This window comes from Euphorbia lathyris, chromosome 3 (genome assembly GCF_963576675.1).
Source record: "Euphorbia lathyris chromosome 3, ddEupLath1.1, whole genome shotgun sequence".
Lineage (NCBI taxonomy): Eukaryota > Viridiplantae > Streptophyta > Magnoliopsida > Malpighiales > Euphorbiaceae > Euphorbia > Euphorbia lathyris.
In genome coordinates, this window is record NC_088912.1 from 44,886,753 (window position 1) to 44,906,101 (window position 19,349).

At 35.3% G+C, this 19,349-nt stretch overlaps 1 protein-coding gene across 1 annotated transcript; it reads left to right on the top strand.

Moving 5' to 3' along the window:
- On the top strand, window positions 1–18,746 carry LOC136222654 (auxin-responsive protein SAUR20-like). The gene is made up of 2 exons (XM_066010388.1): window positions 1–132; window positions 18,518–18,746. The coding sequence occupies exons 1-2, from the start codon at window positions 1–3 to the stop codon at window positions 18,674–18,676; spliced, it is 291 nt and encodes a 96-aa protein (XP_065866460.1). The 3' UTR covers window positions 18,677–18,746.
- Window positions 18,747–19,349: the final 603 nt, after the last annotated feature.

The following is a 19,349-nucleotide window of genomic DNA, read 5'->3' on the forward strand; positions in this document are numbered from 1 at the left end:
ATGGCTATTCTTTTTGGTGGTGTTATGCGAGTTCTTTCAAGATCAAATATGGTAGCTAGCAAAGCTGCAGCTTCAGTTCCAAAAGGTTTCTTCGCGGTATATGTTGGAGAGAGCGAAATGAAGAAGAGATTTGTCTTACCAATTTCTGTCTTGAATCAGCCTTCTTTCCAAAAATTGAGGAACACTTTGGATTTGATCATCCAATGGGTGCTCTTACACTTCCTTGCAGAGAAGACATCTTCCTTAACTGTGTTCAACCTTGAAGAGCATTTTAATTTCTTTAAACTTTTGTACATATGTAGTTTCAGAAAAGAAGAGTTAGATGTACAAAGACAGTTATGCAGTTTGAGAATTTACTAAATACAAAATTTTGATCAACTTTCTTTAATTTATACCATTCCATTCATTATTTTTTAATTATTTTTTAAGTCATAATTTCTTACAGTTTTTACCCTTCTAATTATAGATGCTTGCAAAGATATATTATTGGCAAATTATTATGAACCTAATTGGCTCAAACAAAATAATCAACCAGCTTTTTTTGTTGGTACTTATTCCATCCATGATATGAATTGATCCAAGTATAAATTGCATTAGTTTCTCCTCTTCTCTGTATTGTTTCACTTTCTGTGCGAACTGACAATTAGATACATCGCATGTGAAATATTGAGCTAGTGTTAGGCTTACTTGAGGGAATGTTCTAATAGACCTCTTAAGATGCTATTGTAATGGTCCATATTACTTTCTCGGAATCAATGTTCTATCTCTAGCCAGAGTTCTCTAACAGATGAAGCATAAAGGAATTATTGAAGATTTGAATGCAAAATTACAAGAAGAAGAAGCAAGTTTCGAACTTGTGAGAGAAGAGGAAGAGGAAACGTTTGGGTTTCCTTCTCGAAAATGAGCAAATGAGCAAGTACAGAGGAAGTGAAAGACTTTAAGTCTTTCTACACGCAATAATCCAGGGGCACATGCGTCTTTACGCATGTGCCAGGGGCAGTTTCGTCCTTTCCGAAACTGTAGTATATTCTAGAAAGGTTTTATCAACACATCATGCTCCTTGGCACACTTGATCACTCCTCAAATGCATCTCCTCCATTAATCATGAACCCTTAAGATCAATGGTCCATAGTAGAACACTTGTTATTTCTTTTTTTCCTTAGCCACCAAGTTTACTTGATAAACAACCTAGACAATAGAATATAAATGTAATAGTTAGGAGTCTTTCTTTTGATGAGAATTAAAGGGTTAATGGAATTATTACCTCATTCAAATTAATATGGTATCAGAGCAAATCTGAAATTTATCTTTGAGTAAACTTCAATGGCTGTCCCCGTAATCAGTACCGGCAGCCCCTACCATCTTCCGCCGAATGAAACTCCGGCGTTATCCCTCGTCTCACAAGAACTCTCCGGGCCTAACTACCACCAATGGTCTCGAGCCGTCAAGGTTGCCCTTATGTCCAAAAACAAGTTTGCGTTTGTTGATGGAACTATCAAGGCACCAGCTTTGGATGATCTGATGTACAACCAATGGGAGAGATGCAACAATATGGTTATCTCGTGGATAAACCATGCCATCTCACCATCCATTGCTCGTAGCGTCATGTGGCTGGAGAAGGCAGAGCATATATGGGCGGATCTGAAGGAGCGCTTTGCTCAGGCAGACTCCTTAAGGATTCTGAAGCTTCGACGAGAAATCCACAGCCTGAAATAAGGTAATGGAAGTGTCACTGAGTATTACACCAATCTAAAAATACTTTATGACGAGTTATTGAACCTACGACCTATGCCACACTGTACCTGTCGAACGGCGTGTGGTTGCGGTGCCTTCAAAACCTTGAGAGATCAACAGGACGCGGATCAAGTGATCACATTCTTGCAAGGATTGAATGAATCTTATTCCACGATATGCTCCCAAATACTCCTCATGGAGCCTTTGCCATCACTCAACAAGTTCTACGCCTTATCCACTCAACATGAACGGTAGATTGGCTTTGTACCTGTCAAACAAACAGAGGGAAATGAAGGCAATCCGTTTGCAGGCTTTACACAAAGAAGGCAAAATGGTAATCGCAACAACCCAAGATCTTGCCCCATCATGTTGGATAATAGACACTGGGGCTACGGACCACATCATTTACGACACAAAATTATATTCCTCATGCACGAAAATAGACAAATGTTGGGTAAATCTGCCTAACGGTGAAAAGGTTAAGGCAGAACATGTTGGTACTGTGGTTCTAAGTCCGCAACTTGTCTTGCACAATGTACTATGCATACCTGCTTTTGATTACAACCTCATATCAACTAGTAAACTACTTGATACCGGTGAATTATGCATCGTGATAACCGGGTTTGTGTGTGTGATACAGGACACAACAAGTGGGAAGAGGATTGGCTTGGCTAGAGAGCGTGAATGCCTTTATTATTTAGATTATCCATTGCCTAGTAGTTCTGTTTTTTCAATTAAAGCAAATGTATGGCATCAGCGTTTTGGCCATCCCTCCTATGAGAGGATGAAGGGCCTCAACTTACCTTGTAATGACTTTGATTCATCTAAAGGAATGCCATGTGACATTTGTTAAAAAGCTAAACAGAAAAAAATCCCATTCTCAAACAGCCATACCATAGCAAAACAATGCTTTGATTTAATACACGCAGACATATGGGGCCCGGCAATAGAATCACACTCTAGCAAGCGTTATTTTTTAACCATACTTGATGACCATAGCAGGTATACATGGGTAACATTAATGCAAACAAAGGGGGAAGCAAGCACCGCATTACAACAGTTCTGCACATACGTTAAGCGACAGTTTAGCAAAGATGTGAAGATGATTAGAACGGACAATGGCCCTGAGTTCATCATGAGGGATTTCTACAACGAAAATGGAATCATTCACCATACATCATGCCCAGAAACACCACAACAGAATGGAAGAGTGGAGAGAAAGCATCTAGACATTATGAACACTACGAGGGCCCTCATGTTTCAAAGTTCATTGCCCAAGGAATTCTGGCCAGAGGCCGTCAGTCATGCAGTCTATCTCATAAACAGGTTGCCTTCGGCACCAATCCTAGGGCAGACACCTTACCAAAGAGTGTATGGGGAGAAAAGCAACACAGAGGACCTCAAGGTATTCGGGTGTTTAGCTTATGCATCATCACTGGATAGACACAAGAGCAAATTCACTGAAAGGGCAATCAAATGCGTATTCATGGGATACCGACTCGGCACAAAGGGGTTTAAACTCCTAAATTTAAACACTAACATGTTTTTCTTTTCCAGGCATGTCAAGTTTTTTTAGCAATGCTTTCCTTTTTCGAAAGCCAAACAAGGAACAGAGAATTTCTGTAGTGAAGAAGAGCTAGACTCTCTACATATTGCAACCATGACAGATGACGAGGACGAGACCTCAGACACAGAAACACAAACAGAAATTCAAAGCATCATGCAACATGTAGATGCAACACAGACAGAAAATTATGAGCTCACAGAAACACAGTTCACAAATAATCAGGCAACCAGAGAAAGACCACAGAGAACCAGACGGGCGCCAACTTATCTGAGGGACTATCATTTAGCCTTGGCACAAGGATCATCATTGCCTTGTCTAACAAATTCTCCGTATGATCTTTCCAAGCATCTTTCCTACGGGAAACTTTCACTAGCTAAGAGAATTTTCTCTCTTAACCTTGCTTGTCAGAAGGAACCTGCAACATATCAAGAGGCTAAGTTAGATCCTAACTAGGTTAAAGCTATGGATAATGAGCTCGTGGCTCTAGAATCTAACCAAACATGGGGCCTAGTTACCTTACCTGAGGGAAAGCGGCCCATAGGATGCAAATGGGTCTACAAAATCAAGCATAAGGTGGATGGAAGCATCGCGAGATATAAGGCTAGGCTCGTGGCAAAGGGGTATACTCAGCAGAAGGGAGTCGACTTCACAGCCACCTTCGCACCTGTTGCAAAATTTACGACAATTAGAATGCTTCTGACCTTAGCTGTAAACAAAGATTGGTACATACACCAACTAGACATTGACAACGCTTACTTACATGGAGATTTGAGTGAAGACGTCTACATGGCCCTGCCTCTAGGGATTGAACCACAACACAGCAGACAAGTTTGTAAACTCAACAAAGCCCTATATGGGCTCCGGCAAGCTGGACGGCAGTGGAACGCTAAACTTACAGCAACCATCAAACAGATTGGGTTTACACAGTCTATTGCAGACCCATCCTTGTTTACCAAAAGGGAAGCATTCCACACGACAGCCATCTTAGTATATGTTGATGATGTTATATTGGCAGGAAGCGACATGCATGCCATTTCTCAGGTCAAGGGGCACCTAAACAACACCTTCAGTATCAAGGACATGGGCACCATCCACTACTTTCTTGGTTTTGAATTTTCTCGCAGCAAGCATGGCCTCCACATGTCACAGAGAAAATACACGTTAGAGCTGTTGCAAGAAATGGGGTACGTCGACTGTAAGCCAGCCTCGTCCCCAGCATTACCAAATCACAAGCCAAGTCAAAATGAGACATTACTACCAAACAACACATCATACAGACAACTTATTGGCAAACTACTGTATCTTACGCATACGAGACCAGACCTTTCCTTCATAGTAAACCAGCTATCACAACATCTTGTGCAGCCAACAAAGGAAGACCAAAATAAAGCTCAGAGGGTGTTACGTTACCTCAAGGGGACGATAGGCCTAGGGCTTTTCTTCCCGGTACTCAACGATCTTCAATTACAGGCCTTTACAGATTCCGATTGGGGAACTTTCACAGAAACAAGAAGATCGGTGACCGGATATGCGGTTTTCCTCGGATCCGCCTTGATCTCATGGAGATCAAAGAAGCAAAACACGGTATCACGTTCTTCGTCGGAGGCGGAGTACCGCGCCATGGCTTCCACCTCCTGCGAGCTTCATTGGCTCACAAATCTCCTCCAGGATCTCCATTCACCGCCAGAGTCAGCCTCTCTCCTCTTCTGCGACAACATATCGGCCATGCATATTGCCCAGAATGACGTTTTTCACGAGAGAACGAAACATATAGACATCGATTGTCACGTTGTCCGCGAAAGAGTCCAAGCCGGCTTCATCCGACTCATGCCCATCCCGTCGGCCTTACAGCTCGCCGATTTGTTCACAAAGGCACAACATGCACCACAGTTACGATTTCTCTTGAGCAAACTAGGCTTGAAGAACCAATACCAAGTCTAGTTTGAGGGGGAGTATTGAAGATTTGAATGCAAAATTACAGGAAGAAGAAGCAAGTTTCGAACATGAGAGAGAAGAGGAAGAGGAAACGTTTGGGTTTCCTTCTCGAAAATGAGCAAATGAGCAAGTACAGAGGAAGTGAAAGACTTTAAGTCTTTCTACACGCAATAATCCAGGGGCACATGCGTCTTTACGCATGTGCTAGGGGCAGTTTCGTCCTTTCCGAAACTGTAGTATATTCTAGAAAGGTTTTATCAACACATCATGCTCCTTGGCACACTTGATCACTCCTCAAATGCATCTCCTCCATTAATCATGAACCCTTAAGATCAATGGTCCATAGTAGGACACTTGTTATTTCTTTTTTTTCCTTAGCCACCAAGTTTACTTGATAAACAACCTAGGCAATAGAATATAAATGTAATAGTTAGGAGTCTTTCTTTTGATGAGAATTAAAGGGTTAATGGAATTATTACCTCATTCAAATTAATAGGAATGATTCAACCAAATCTTAATAGCCATGAAAACACTAAATTGCCATTGTATTTCCATGCTCCATATTCGTGAACCTATTGTAGGCATTAAATCATCTTTCAAAATAGGCCTAATGCTTCTCCAGCCCCCTTAACTTGTTCAAATTGGTCATTTTATCTCTGTAACTCATTGAATGTCCTATTTACCCCCTTAACTCCATATAAATGGTTTTTTCCACCCCCTTAACTTGTCCAAATCAGTCATTTTACCCTTCCTCAACTCATCAAATGTCCTATTTACCACCTTAACTCCATAAAAGTGGTATTTCTCACCCCTTATGATCATATTGTTGAAAAATTAACTATTAATTTAAAATAAATAAATAAACAAGAGATAAATGAAAAAAAGAAAAGAAAAAGATAAATGAAAGTCTAAACTGGGTGCCTCCATTGTTGAAAAATGAGGCACCCACATTTAATTATTCAACTACTTGGTTGAATAATGGGTTCATTACATGGCTATAAATAGCCATGTAAATATACTTCTCAAATGTATCAAATGGTGGGAAAAAAGAGAGATTCGGGAGTTGAGAAAGATGTTGTTTGAGAGGAGGCACAATTGTGCCTTGTGAGTTTTTGAGAGTTTATTTTAGAGGGTAGTCTAATTATTTTGGGAAGAGGTAAAAATAGTAAAGATAATTATTTTGGGTATTTTTGGGAAACACCCGAGTGCTACTATTTTTGTTTTATCTCATTGTAACTCTAGAAAGTTTCTAGAGAACACTCTCTTGTAAACCTCATAAATTCAATAAAATTGTATTATTGTTTCCGCTAAATTGTCTCAATCCAGAAAAATTCTCAACAGTGGTATCAGAGTTATGGTTCAATGTAGCGTCACGCACCAAATCAATTGGGCGTGAGAAAATGGAGAAAATGAGCAAGCAGTTGAGGGAAGGACTGCTGGCAAGGGGAAGCCTCAATGTTTCGTGTAAGAAGTTCGGGCACGTGCAATGGAATTTCATGAACAAGAGAGAAGAGAGTGTCAATTTGGCACATTTGTCAACAAAGAAGAATTTGCTTAAATTGGAGAGAAGTGCTCCAATAGTTGAAGGTTGATGAGAAGTGCATCAACAAATCGATTCGGTGAGAAGTACTCTGAGAAATTGTTTACGGAGAGAAGTACTCATTTACAAACATCATATATTAAAAAAAATGAAAGTTTTAAATTAATAGTTAAGGGGAATATTGTTGAAAAATTAACTATTAATTTAAAATAAATAAATAAACAAAGAGATAAATGAAAAAAAAAGAAAAAGAAAAAGAAAAATGAAAGTCTAAATTGGGTGCCTCCATTGTTGAAAAACGAGACACCCACATTTAATTATTCAACTACTTGGTTGAATAATGGGTTCATTACATGGCTATAAATAGTCATGTAAATAGCCATGTAAATATACTTCTCAAATGTATCAAATGGTGGGAAAAAAGAGAGATTGGGGAGTTGAGAAAGATGTAGTTTGAGAGGAGGCACAATTGTGCCTTGTGAGTTTTTGAGAGTTTATTTTAGAGGGTAGTCTAATTATTTTGGGGAGAGATAAAAATAGTAAAGATAATTATTTTGGGTATTTTTGGGAAACACACGAGTGCTACTATTTTTGTTTTATCTCATTGTAACTCTAAAAGTTTTTAGAGAACACTCTCTTATAAACATCATAAATTCAATAAAATTGTATTATTGCTTCCGCTAAATTGTCCCAATCCAGAAAATTTCCAACACATATTTACCTCCCTTAACTCCATAAAAGTGGTATTTCTTATCCCTTTATAGTGCAAAATTAATAGCACGTATTCAAATGAGTTTGAAAATATATATTTTTAATATCAACTTTTTATTTTGTTTTAATTGGATAATTATATCGATCATTCAGGTGTTTATTATAATAATATTGTATTACAATAATTAGATAATCAAAATTTAACTAGCGAAAAAAGTTGAAAAGAGAAAGAATGAATAAAAGATACAAATAACAAGAACATTTGTTTTTTTTTTTTTTTTGGATAAAAAAACAAGAAAATTAATATAAACAAGCTAAAGACATTATATGTAGGGAAAATGTATCAAAATAAGCCTATGATTTTGGGGAAGTATCAATTTAGGTTCCACGTACAAAATAACACCAATATAGGTTTAACGTTTAAAAAATGTATAAATTTAGGCCTCGATGACGGATTGTAAGGGGTGAGAAATACCACTTTTATAGAGTTAAGGGAGTAAATAGGACATTCTATGAGTTGGGGAGGGGGTAAATGGACAACTTGAGGAGGTGAGAAATACCACTTTTATGAAGTTAATGGGGTAAGTAGGATATTCTATGAGTTGGGGGGATAAATGGACAAGTTGAGGGGGTGAGAAATACCACTTTTATGGAGTTAAAGGGTTAAATAGGACATTCGATAAGTTGATGGGGTAAAATGATCAATTTGGACAAGTTAAGGGGGTTGGAGGAATATTAGGCCTTCAAAATATAAACAGATAATTGTTTAGCATTTAAGGCAACATTGCTCGACTCCATGAGAAGTAGTTGTTACTTGTTAACCATGAACTGACCAGAAATAATCCAAGATTTTCGGATGTCGAATTGATCAGCAAGTTTGTTCAGTTATTTTAATTTTAAAGTTGCTAAATAAATGGTTGAAAAAGTCTAGATTTAGTTAGTATTTTTACTGATTTTTAGGAGATATTTTATACTATTTTATAGGCAGATTTTTCTTTCAATTAGTTGTATTTTAGCATTATAAATAACTGCATACAACTCTGAATAATTTGTATTTTTTTCTCTTCCATGTTAAAAATACAAATGATTCTCAAATATATTTGTGTATCATAATTTTTTGGCATTCTTTCTTTTCTCTTTTACACATAAAAAACCAACAAAGTGGCATCAGAGCAAATTCGATTTGAAGGGATCTGTGAGTTCAAAAATAAAAAAAACCCAAAAAACAAAAGCCGGAGAGTAATGTTGCATAGAGCTGTCACGATTTGGTTGGACATGGAGGGGAATCAGTTATGCACGAAGGTGATTCAATTGTAGAACCATATGAAGGTATGGAATTTGAATCTGAAGATGCTGTAAAGATTTTACAATGAATATGCTCGAAAGATAGGGTTTGTAATGCGTGTGATGTCTTGTCGTCGTTCTGAAAGAGATGGAAGAATTCTTGCCCATCGACTTGGCTGTAACAAGGAGTGTTATTATGTTAGTATTCGAGGAAAGTTTGGAAATGTTTGAAAGCCACACGCTAGTACAGGAGAAGGTTGCAAGGCAATGATCCAAGTTAAGTTTGATAAATCTGGGAAGTCGGTGATAACAAAATTTGTGAAAGACCACAATCACCCTTTTGTAGTAGCTCCACATGAAGCTCGTCAAACAATGGATGAGAAGGACAAGAGAATTCAAGAACTAGCCATGAATATCCAACAACAAGAAGATGATGAGTTAGTTTTAGCTCTATCAATACCTACGCCCATGCCCATGCCCCATAACTATGCCTACAAAAAATATACTCATAACCATGCCTACAAATATGCCCCATAATAATGTCTATGCCTATAAATTCAAGTAGGAGTACTGAGTTATTTGAATTTTAAGGTTGCTAATAAATGGTTCAAGGAGTATAGATTTAGTTATGATTTTCACTGATTTTTAGGAAATATTTTATGCTATTTTATAGGAAGATTTTTCTTTAAATTAGTTGTGTTTTACCAATATAAATAACTGCATACAACTCTGAATAATTTATATCTTTTCTCTTTCATATTAAAAATACACATGATTCTCAAATATCTTAGTGTATTATAATCTTCTGTCATTTTTTTTCTCTTTTACGCATAAAAAGCCAACAAAATTACAAGAAATGAAATTCTCGTGCAAGCCTCCTCTAGTTGAATAAGCATGCTTCGATTTGCTTGTACCCGAGTCTTTTGGATATTTATTTGTTTCTTCTCCAATTAGAGCATTAGCATATCTTGGGTGACTCATTTAAGGAGTTTTGAATTTTCCTGCTCTCATAGCATGATAATTCATTTGAATATTTGAGATAGAAAACTAGCTCCCAATTGTTTTCTTTTTATTAAAAATAAACAAATTACATCTCTATATAGCCTTCTTTAAAGATCAGAGCCAATGACTGCTTAGCCCATGGACGAAACTAGCCCATGGCCCCGGGGCCGAATCCCTCCGGCCATTGGCTCCGCTCTTGAGTATCATTAGATTTTCACATCTAGCCCTCTCGAATATTAGTTTATATTTAACAGATGTAGTATTATTTCAATAATTGATTGGTTTAAGAGCTTTTTTCTAAGATGACAAAACTGAAATTAGCCCCAGATATAGATTCCTCCTTCAGACACTTGTTGCAATTTAGTGTATCTTACTTGGTCAATTTGATGTTACGTTTAGTTGTTATTTTTTTCTTTGAGAATTAGTAAAAAACATAAGAGTTATCTGTTCTGTTTCTGTTGGGATATTATCTGTTCTGTTTCTACTGGGATATTATCTCCTAGGATATTATCTTCTCTGTTTCTGTTAGGATATTATCTGCTAGGATATTATCTTCTCTATATCTGTTATGATATTATGTTCCTTTTTTTTATGAGTTTTATATTAAGTCTTCAGTCTATAAATTCATCAACTATTGTATTATTTCATCATCTGGAATAAATTGTTTCATTCTCCAATATTCATTTCATTTACTAGTGTTTCAATTAAGAGTTCCTTTTCTCCTTTCTTTTGTTTTATGGTATCAGAGCCTGAATAAGGTTTTGGTTTCTTTGTTTTGAGAAGTTTGAAATTCCTATTTTGTCATATGGGTCTAGTAAATGGAGGAAGTAAACACCCAATATGGTGTCGAGAAACTCGTTGGTACAAACTACAACTATTGGAGGATGTGCATAGAGGCTTATCTTCAAGGACATGATTCATGGGAATTGTTTGCTAGTACTAATACGACGATTCTAGCTAATACTCCACACAATGCTGAACTAAGAGGAAAGTGGAAGATCAAATGCGGGAAAGCCTTGTTCGCCCTGAGAATATCGATCAATAAAGAGTTCATTGATCATGTTTGCCATATTGGCTCTCTGAAGGAAGTATGGGATATTCTTGAGAGGTTATTTTCCAAGAAAAATACAGCAAGGTTGCAGTTTTTGGAAAATGAATTAGCTATGACGACTCAAGAAGGTATGTCGATCTCAGATTATTTTTTGCGAATAAAAAATATATGTGCTAAAATTTCTGAACTAGATTCGGATGAGAAGATCAGTGAAGCTCGTTTGAGGAGATTTCTCATTTGTGGTTTGAAGGAGTTAAATCCTTATATATTTTCGGTTCAAGGATGGGAAAAGCAGCCATCTGTTGAAGAATTGGAGAATCTACTCTCAAATCAAGAGACTCTAGCTAAGCAAATGGCTAAAAGCTATAATGTTGAGCAAGATACAACTGGAAAAAAGGTTGTCAGCAAAAATCTACAAGTTAATAAGTCTTTCAAGTGCTACAAGTGCGGAAAAGCTGGGCATATAAGGAGAAATTGTCGCGTAAAACCCTCAAGAGCAAATGTTGCCTTAGAAGATGAAGAAGGATATGCTCAACTTGGAGCAGTGTTTCACTACTGAAGTATCTGAGGAAACAACAGATCAAGTCAACTAGGCCAACTACAAAGAAGAATGGATCATTGATTCTGGCTGCTCGCATCATGTGACAGGAAATGATTCATTATTTTCAGAAATGGGTCAATATAATGGAAAGCGAGTAATTATCACTACCGACAACTCAACATATCCAGTAGCTCAGGAAGGTGATGTGAAGATTGATGTTGATTATGCAAGTGTCAAGTTGAATGATGTTTATCAGGTACCAGGTTTGAAGAAAATTTTAATTTCAGTTTCTCAGATTACAAATGCTGGAAAATATGTGTTGTTTGGTCCAAATGATGTAAAGGCACTTGATAATATGAAAAATGTTGTAGCTGATGTTGTTCTTTCTGGTGAAATGAAAGGCTCTTTATTTGTAATGTCAGTAGGGGAGGCATATGTGAAGAAAACCAGTAAAACTAACAATGCAGCAATTTGGCATGCTCGTTTGGGTCATGTATATGCTATCAAATGTTACAAAAAAATCTGTTCAAAGAAGCTACTGGATGGTTTACCAATTCTGAAGAATGTCCACGAAGATCTAATTTGTCAAGGTTGCCAATATGGTAAATCACACCAACTTCCTTTCAAATATTCATCAAATAGAAGGTTGGCTTCATTTGAATTGGTTCATACAGATCTAATGGGACCGACAAAAACACCGAGTTGCAGCAATTTTCATTATGTCATGATTCTAGTGGATGGCTATTCACGGTACACTTGGACATATTTCTTGAAACATAAAAGTGAAGCAATGTCCAAGTTTATCGAATTTAACAAAATGGTGGAGAATGATTTTCGACAAAAAGTCAAATGTTTGAGAAGTGACAACGGTGGGGAGTTCATGTCAGTTGATTTCTTTCAGTATTGTGACAATAACAGAATTCAACGACAAATGACATGTCCTAGTACCCCGCAGCAAAATGGGTTTGCAGAAAGGAAGTTGGCATATCTTATTTCGACAAATCTTTCATGGGTACATGATAAGAATCTTCCAAGAGAACTTTGGGCAATCAATTCAATGTGCTTGCTATGTTATCAATATATTACCTCCTTGGCCAGGTAAAGAAAAAGCTCCATTTGAGATATTATATAATGCAAAGGCAAATGTAAATTATTTTCGGGTATTTGGTTCAATATGCTATGTTCACGTTCCTAAAACAACTCGACCCAAACTTGACCTGAAGGAAAAGAAATGTATTTTTGTTGGCTATGATGTACGCAGGAAAGGGTGGAGGTGTATGGATCCAATGACAAAGAAATCTGTTACATCCACGGATGTTGTCTTTGATGAAGTATCATCATGGAATCCTATTGAAAATTTAATGCCAAAATATGCCAATCTCGTTAATGGTCCTGATGTTTTTGAGGTGTTTCCTCAAAATGATGAGCAAGACAATGGTGATTATAGACATCAAGGAAGTACTGAATCTCCAAGCTCTAAAATAAACACTCTAGGAATGGATGGTGATGATCAAACCATTAGAAGATCTTCAAGGGATAGAAGACAACCAGACCATCTTAAAGATTATGAAGTGAGATTGAATCATTATAGTGTTACTTCGTGCTTTTTCGTTGGAGGAAACATTGGAGAAGAACCAACATGTTTTGAAGAAGGAAAAGGCTGTCCAAAAAGTGAAGAAGCAATGCAAGAGCAGATTGAAGCTTTGAGAAGAAATAATACATGGGAGCTTATGCCAAAATCAGAAAATTGCAAACTAGTCACTCGCAAATGGGTTTATCAGTTGAAGAAAAAATCATATGGTACCATCGACACACACAAAGCCCGACTTGTTGCTCGTGGTTTCTCTCAAAGTTATGGATTGGACTATGAGGAGACCTTTAGTCCTGTTGCGAAAATGGTGACAGTGAGAGCAATCTTTTCTCTCGCTGCATTTCAAAGTTGGAAGTTATGGCAACTTGATGTAAAGAATGCATTCCTTTACGGAGAATTGGATCGTGAAGTGTTCATAGCACAACCTCAAGGTTTTATCTCAAAGCAAGTTCCTCATCACGTTTGTAGACTAAAGAAGGCGTTGTACGGTCTCAAACAAGCACCACGTGCTTGGTACAGTAAAATTGCTCAGTATCTCATCTTTTGCGGATTCACCGTTTTTTATTCAGATTCTAGTTTATTTGTTAAATTAGAATCAAACATACACTTGTTGGTTTTATTGTATGTTGGTGACATGTTAATTACCGGAGGTAATGAAGCTGAGATCTCTCGCTTGAGAAATGATTTGTCAATTGGTTTTGAAATGAAAAATTTGGGAGAAGTAGAATATTTTCTTGGTCTAGAAGTGGAGAAAACATGTCAGGGATATTTTATATCTCAAACAGTATATGCAAAGAACCTATTGGAGCGTTTCAGTATGGGGGGAGTCTAAAGTCATGGCTACTCCTATGGAGCCACATCTCAAATTGAAGAAGGAAGAAGGAAAGCTACTGAAAGATCCTAAAAGGTTTCGACAACTTGTTGGAAGCTTAATTTATTTGACGATTACTAGGCAAGAAATTGCATATTCTGTAAGTGTAATATCTCAATTTATGCAAAGTCCAAGAATCCCACACCGAGATGTTGCTAAGAGAATTTTGCGTTATATAAAAGGTTCCATTGGTTATGGCCTCATGTATAAGAAGGGAGTTGATTTTCTGTTAAAAGGTTTTACTGATGCAAATTGGACAGGTGACGTGAATGATCGTCGCTCAACTTCTGGTTATTGTTTTAACACTGGTTCAGCAGCAATTTTATGGTGTAGCATGAAGTAATGGAATGTTGCTCTTTCAAACACTGAAGCTGAGTACATGGCATCAACAATGGCAGCACAAAAATGTATTTGGTTAAAGAGATTAATAGGAGACATTTTTTGTAAGAACAACTATGCATGGATGTGACAACCAAAGTGCAATCAGACTTGCCTCAAATTCGGTCTTTCATGGGAAAATAAAACACATTGAAGTTCATCATCATTTTGTTCACGAGAAAGTGTTGAATCAAGAAATTGAGTTGAAGGGCGTTTACTACGATGAGGTAGGTTGCTGATATATTTACAAAGGCTCTAGCTAAGCCTAAGTTTGAAAGCTTCAGAGCGGCTCTTGGAATTATTGATAGTAAGCATGCACTAAGTGGTATGGGTGTTCAAATATGGATGGGTTATTATAACCCATCCATTCTCCACCCATCCATCCCATGGAATATGTATATAGATGGGTTAAAGATGGGTTCCATGGGTTGGATGGGTTATAAAAAAAAATTTATTTGACTTACATGGACTGGGTTATAATAACCCAGCTAATTAACCCGCCAACCCAACTTAAAGAAAAAAATGAGAAAAAGCATGAAAATATGAAAACGTCAAAAATGGAAAATACATGAAAACCTAAAAATGGAAAACATGTGACAAACCAAAAAAGGTGAAAATGGAAAAAACGTGAAAACGAAAACAGAACATACCAAATGGAAAAGACTAACGTGGAAAATGTAAAACGAAAAAGGATAATTTAAGTTTTTTTATGTTTTTTTGTAATTCGGTTGAATTAATAATATATTGAAAGTTTGGTTAGATTTAAAATCCAACCAAATGTAATCCAAAATATAATATATTTATATTTTATAAACTTATAACTAGAATAACTATTTTAATTTTATTACCCCAATACAGAAAATACAATACAATCTAGCAATTTATATAATACAATCTAGTAATTTATATAACTTCAATATATTACGTTTCCAATTACGTTTCCAATTCTCTCACAATTAGCTAGAGATGTGCTAGTTGTTCCGATCTCTACCGCGGCTTCAGAGTCTGCTTTTAGCACATTAGGTCGAATATTTGATCCTTTTCGGAGCTCTCTATTTGCAACAGTTGTGGAATATTTTATATGCGGTCAAAATTGGCTACGAAAAAAACCGATTCCCATTGACATTCGTTGTGCGATGGATGAAGTAGAAAAATATAAAGAACTCGAGATAGGTAATAATTTATCCCATATTTTTTATGTTTTTATTTTTCATCATTGTTTTTGTTCGTTATTAATTAATTTTGATTTTAATTACTTTTCAGAGTTCGAAAAGGCAAGATCATCTGTGGTCGTGAAACAAGATTTGTCAATGGTTGATTGATTTGGCTTTTATTTTATTTTTTATATTTTTCATCGATCTGTATTTCGATATTCATATACTGATTTATTATCGTTTAACTATGATTTTAAGATTTACTTATTATTATTATAAAAAAAATCAACAGCTTTAAAAAAAAAACCAGCTCAATAAAAAACATTGAGTTGAATTGTTATGTACAATTCATGATAAATATACAATAACCCATCAAACCCACTATAACCCAACCCATCATTGTTAAAATTATACTATAACCCCTAAGTGGGAGTGTTGCAATTTAGTGCATCTTACTTGCTCACTTTGCTGTTACTTTTAGTTACTTTTTTTTTTTTTGCTTTGAGAATTAGTCAAAACCTTAACGGTTTGCGGAATGGAATCAAATGGAATAGAATTGCTATTCCAAAAGAATAGAATAGCAAAGAATGGAATAGAAATTCCTAGGAATAACTATTCTTATGTTTGGTTGGTGGAATAAGATAGAATGTAATGGATAATTTTTTTATTCAAAAGAAAACATTACCCTCAAATGTAATGTCTTATTTCTTATAAAATTATAATTACTCCTATAAATTGTTCAAATATTTAATATATATTATTATTTAATATGGAAAATAGAAAAACGTGGAAATTTGTTAAAAACACGAAAACGTGAAAACACACAAAGTGAAAAAATTCGAAAAGTAAAAAATATTAAAAACAGAAAAATATGAAAAAGTGGAAAAACACGGAAAACGTGAAAAAAGCAAAAAAACGAAAAGAAGAAAACACGAAAATGTGAAAAATGTGTTTATTACGTTTTTTTGTATTTTTTTTTTTTACGTTTTTTCGTGTTTTCCAAGTTTTCTTGTTTTTCGCATTTGTTCATATTTTTTTATTTTTTCCGTTTTGTCACGTTTTCGTGTTATTCACGTTATTGTATTTTTTTTTTTGAATTGTTCTTTTTTTCGTGTTTTCACTTTTTAGTTTTTCGGTTTTTCCCTTTTCACGTTTTCGTTTTTTCGCGTTTTTGTTTTTTTCGCATTTTTTTACCTTTTCGTGTTCTTCATGTTTTTGTGTTTTGTTTGCGTTTTTCACATATTGTCACATTTTTGTGTTTTTCGTGTGTTGTCACTTTTTCACATTATTCTTGTGTTTGTTTGTTTTTTGCAATTTCTTGTTTTTCACGTTTGTTCACGTTTTCATGTTTTTCACACTTTTTTGCATATTTTCGTGTTTGTAACTTTTTTTCGTTATTCACGTTTTTCGTGTTTCATATTTTTCGTATTTTTAAAATTTTTAACGTTTTCGTGTGTTGTCACTTTTTCGCATTATTCTTGTGTTTGTTTGTTTTTTGCAATTTCTTGTTTTTCACGTTTGTTCACGTTTTCATGTTTTTCACACTTTTTTGCATATTTTCGTGTTTGTAACTTTTTTTTCGTTATTCACGTTTTTCATGTTTCATATTTTTCGTATTTTTAAATTTTTTAACGTTTTTTTTCATTTTTCCTTTTTTCATGTTTTTTTATGATATAAAGTATAGATTCGCCAAAATATATAGGATTTGAGAAATTGGCTAGAAAGAATATTAGGGGTTTAATGGACGATAATTTTGTAAATTACAAAAATAAATGTTAGGAATACGCTATTCCTTGAATAAATTAAAGAATAGTTATTCCATGAAAACAAGGAATAGAGATTCCACGGAATAACTATTCCATAAAAAACATTGAACCAAAGTTAGGAATAGCTATTCTATTCCCTTCTATTCCGCGGACCAAACGAGCCCTAAGAGTTATATGCTCGGTTTGTGTTAGGATATTATCTGCTCTGTTTCTTTTAGGATATTATGTTCCTTTTTTATGAGTTTTAGGTTAAGTCTTCAGTCTATAAATTATGAACTATTGTATTATTTCATCATCTGGAATAAATTGTTTCAGTCTCCAATATTCATTTCATTTACCATTGCTTCAATTAAGAGTTTCTTTTCTTCGTTTCTTTTGTTTTACCACTGGCTTAGTCTGAAGTTTGACTATTTATTTCTGTTTAATTGTTTCTGCTGGATTCTTCTTCATTTCCATAAATTCTGTTGATGCAGTATAATTTAGTTGTGCTTGATTTCATCTCGTAGAAGAATCATTCTCATGCTTTCTTATCCGTGAATACTATTCTTACTCGGCAAAAGCTAAAGGATAAAGTAGTCCAAAATTATGTTGGGCATTGATATATTGAGTAGGGTATGAATCATGTGAATTAGATTTTGGACTGTTAACAAATTGAGAGATCAAATTCATAAAAGTTTAGATATCATAAATGTTATGTAATAGTCTTTCCAGCTCATGTAAGGAAAGTACAGGAATGAGTTTCACATCTCTTTCGTGTCCATTCAATTCAAAGAGTAATATACCATTCGTCTGTAGCTGAATATATATTAGACTAACATTATTAGACTTTCTTTCTAATAATAATATTATTAGTTGAAGTCTCATTTTAATTGAACAGGACATGATACAAATGTATTTTTTATGTGTTAAGTTGTAGGGCAAGTCAAGACTAAATGCAGCAGAAATAATGCAACCAGTGTACAAATTCTAATTAAAAGGAAGGCAAAGCATGTGAGTTGTAGGGCAGCTTATTTAGCATAACTTAAAGAGTATTTGTTTTCAAAATGAAACAAATAGTTGTAATCTTACTCATCCATCCATTTCAAATTCCAACAGTAGTAGGCCCTCTGCCTGTGGCCTGGCTGAGTAGGTGACAAACAGAACCATGTTATACCCTTATGAGCCGTGACCCCAAGAAAATTATTTTTAGCTAACCATCTGATCCTGCACACAATATTCATCTATATATACCTACTAATCAATTACATCCTACTCAACTTAGAATTCACATATTCTCTGCCTATTTCATTTCAGTAAACAAAGATAACTCTCTAAGAAAATTTCCAGTTTTTGTTCTCTTCTTTGAAGAAATATAAAATGGGTATTCGCTTACCAGTGTTCTTGCAAAAGAAGAGATGTTTGGTACCAGTTTCATACTTGAATGAACCTTCCTTTCAAGATTTACTTCATTTGTCTGAACAAGAGTTTGGTTTCATTCATCCTATGGGCGGCCTTACAATTCCTTGCAGCCGACATACTTTCAATGATATTATTTCCAACTTGAGTAGATAAAAAACAAATGTGGCGATCATTGCCAATCCAATGTAAATATATATTGTTACAGGATCATCCAATTTTGCTTAATGAGAATATTCATTTGATACAAATTACAATATGTTGCTTGTCTTCTTGCTTATTTACTCTATAACTAGTTTTAATGTTTCTTTCAAATTCTTAACTGTTGTACCAAAACTCTCAATTTTTGATTTGGATGAAACTATTTCTTCAACCCTAATGTCTAATCAGAATTTAATGACCTTGAGGTGGTTACCTTAACTATGATAGCAAAAAACAAATTAGTGACAGTTTCACTTTATAACAGTGCCATTTTTAAGGCTGGTTACCTTAAACATTTCTTACCTTTCATTGATGGTCGGAGTACGTCGGCATCACATGCCCCTCCCACTCGTCCCTCGGCCTAGGTAGAAGTTATGTTTTATGGGTCTATTACTTAGATTCAAAATTACTCCATGTATTAAAAATTGCCTCCAAGTTGAAAATGTTAAGATTTTTTTTTTTATCATTTTTTATACATTTGCTATATGAGCAGTTTCCATAAAACGTTAGTGGAAAATTTGAACCTTATCTTTCACATGCCGATTTGCATTTTGTACACGGTTTAAAAGGATCTATATATATAGAGAAATAGAGAAGAAGTAAGTTTCTCATTGATAATGAACGTATA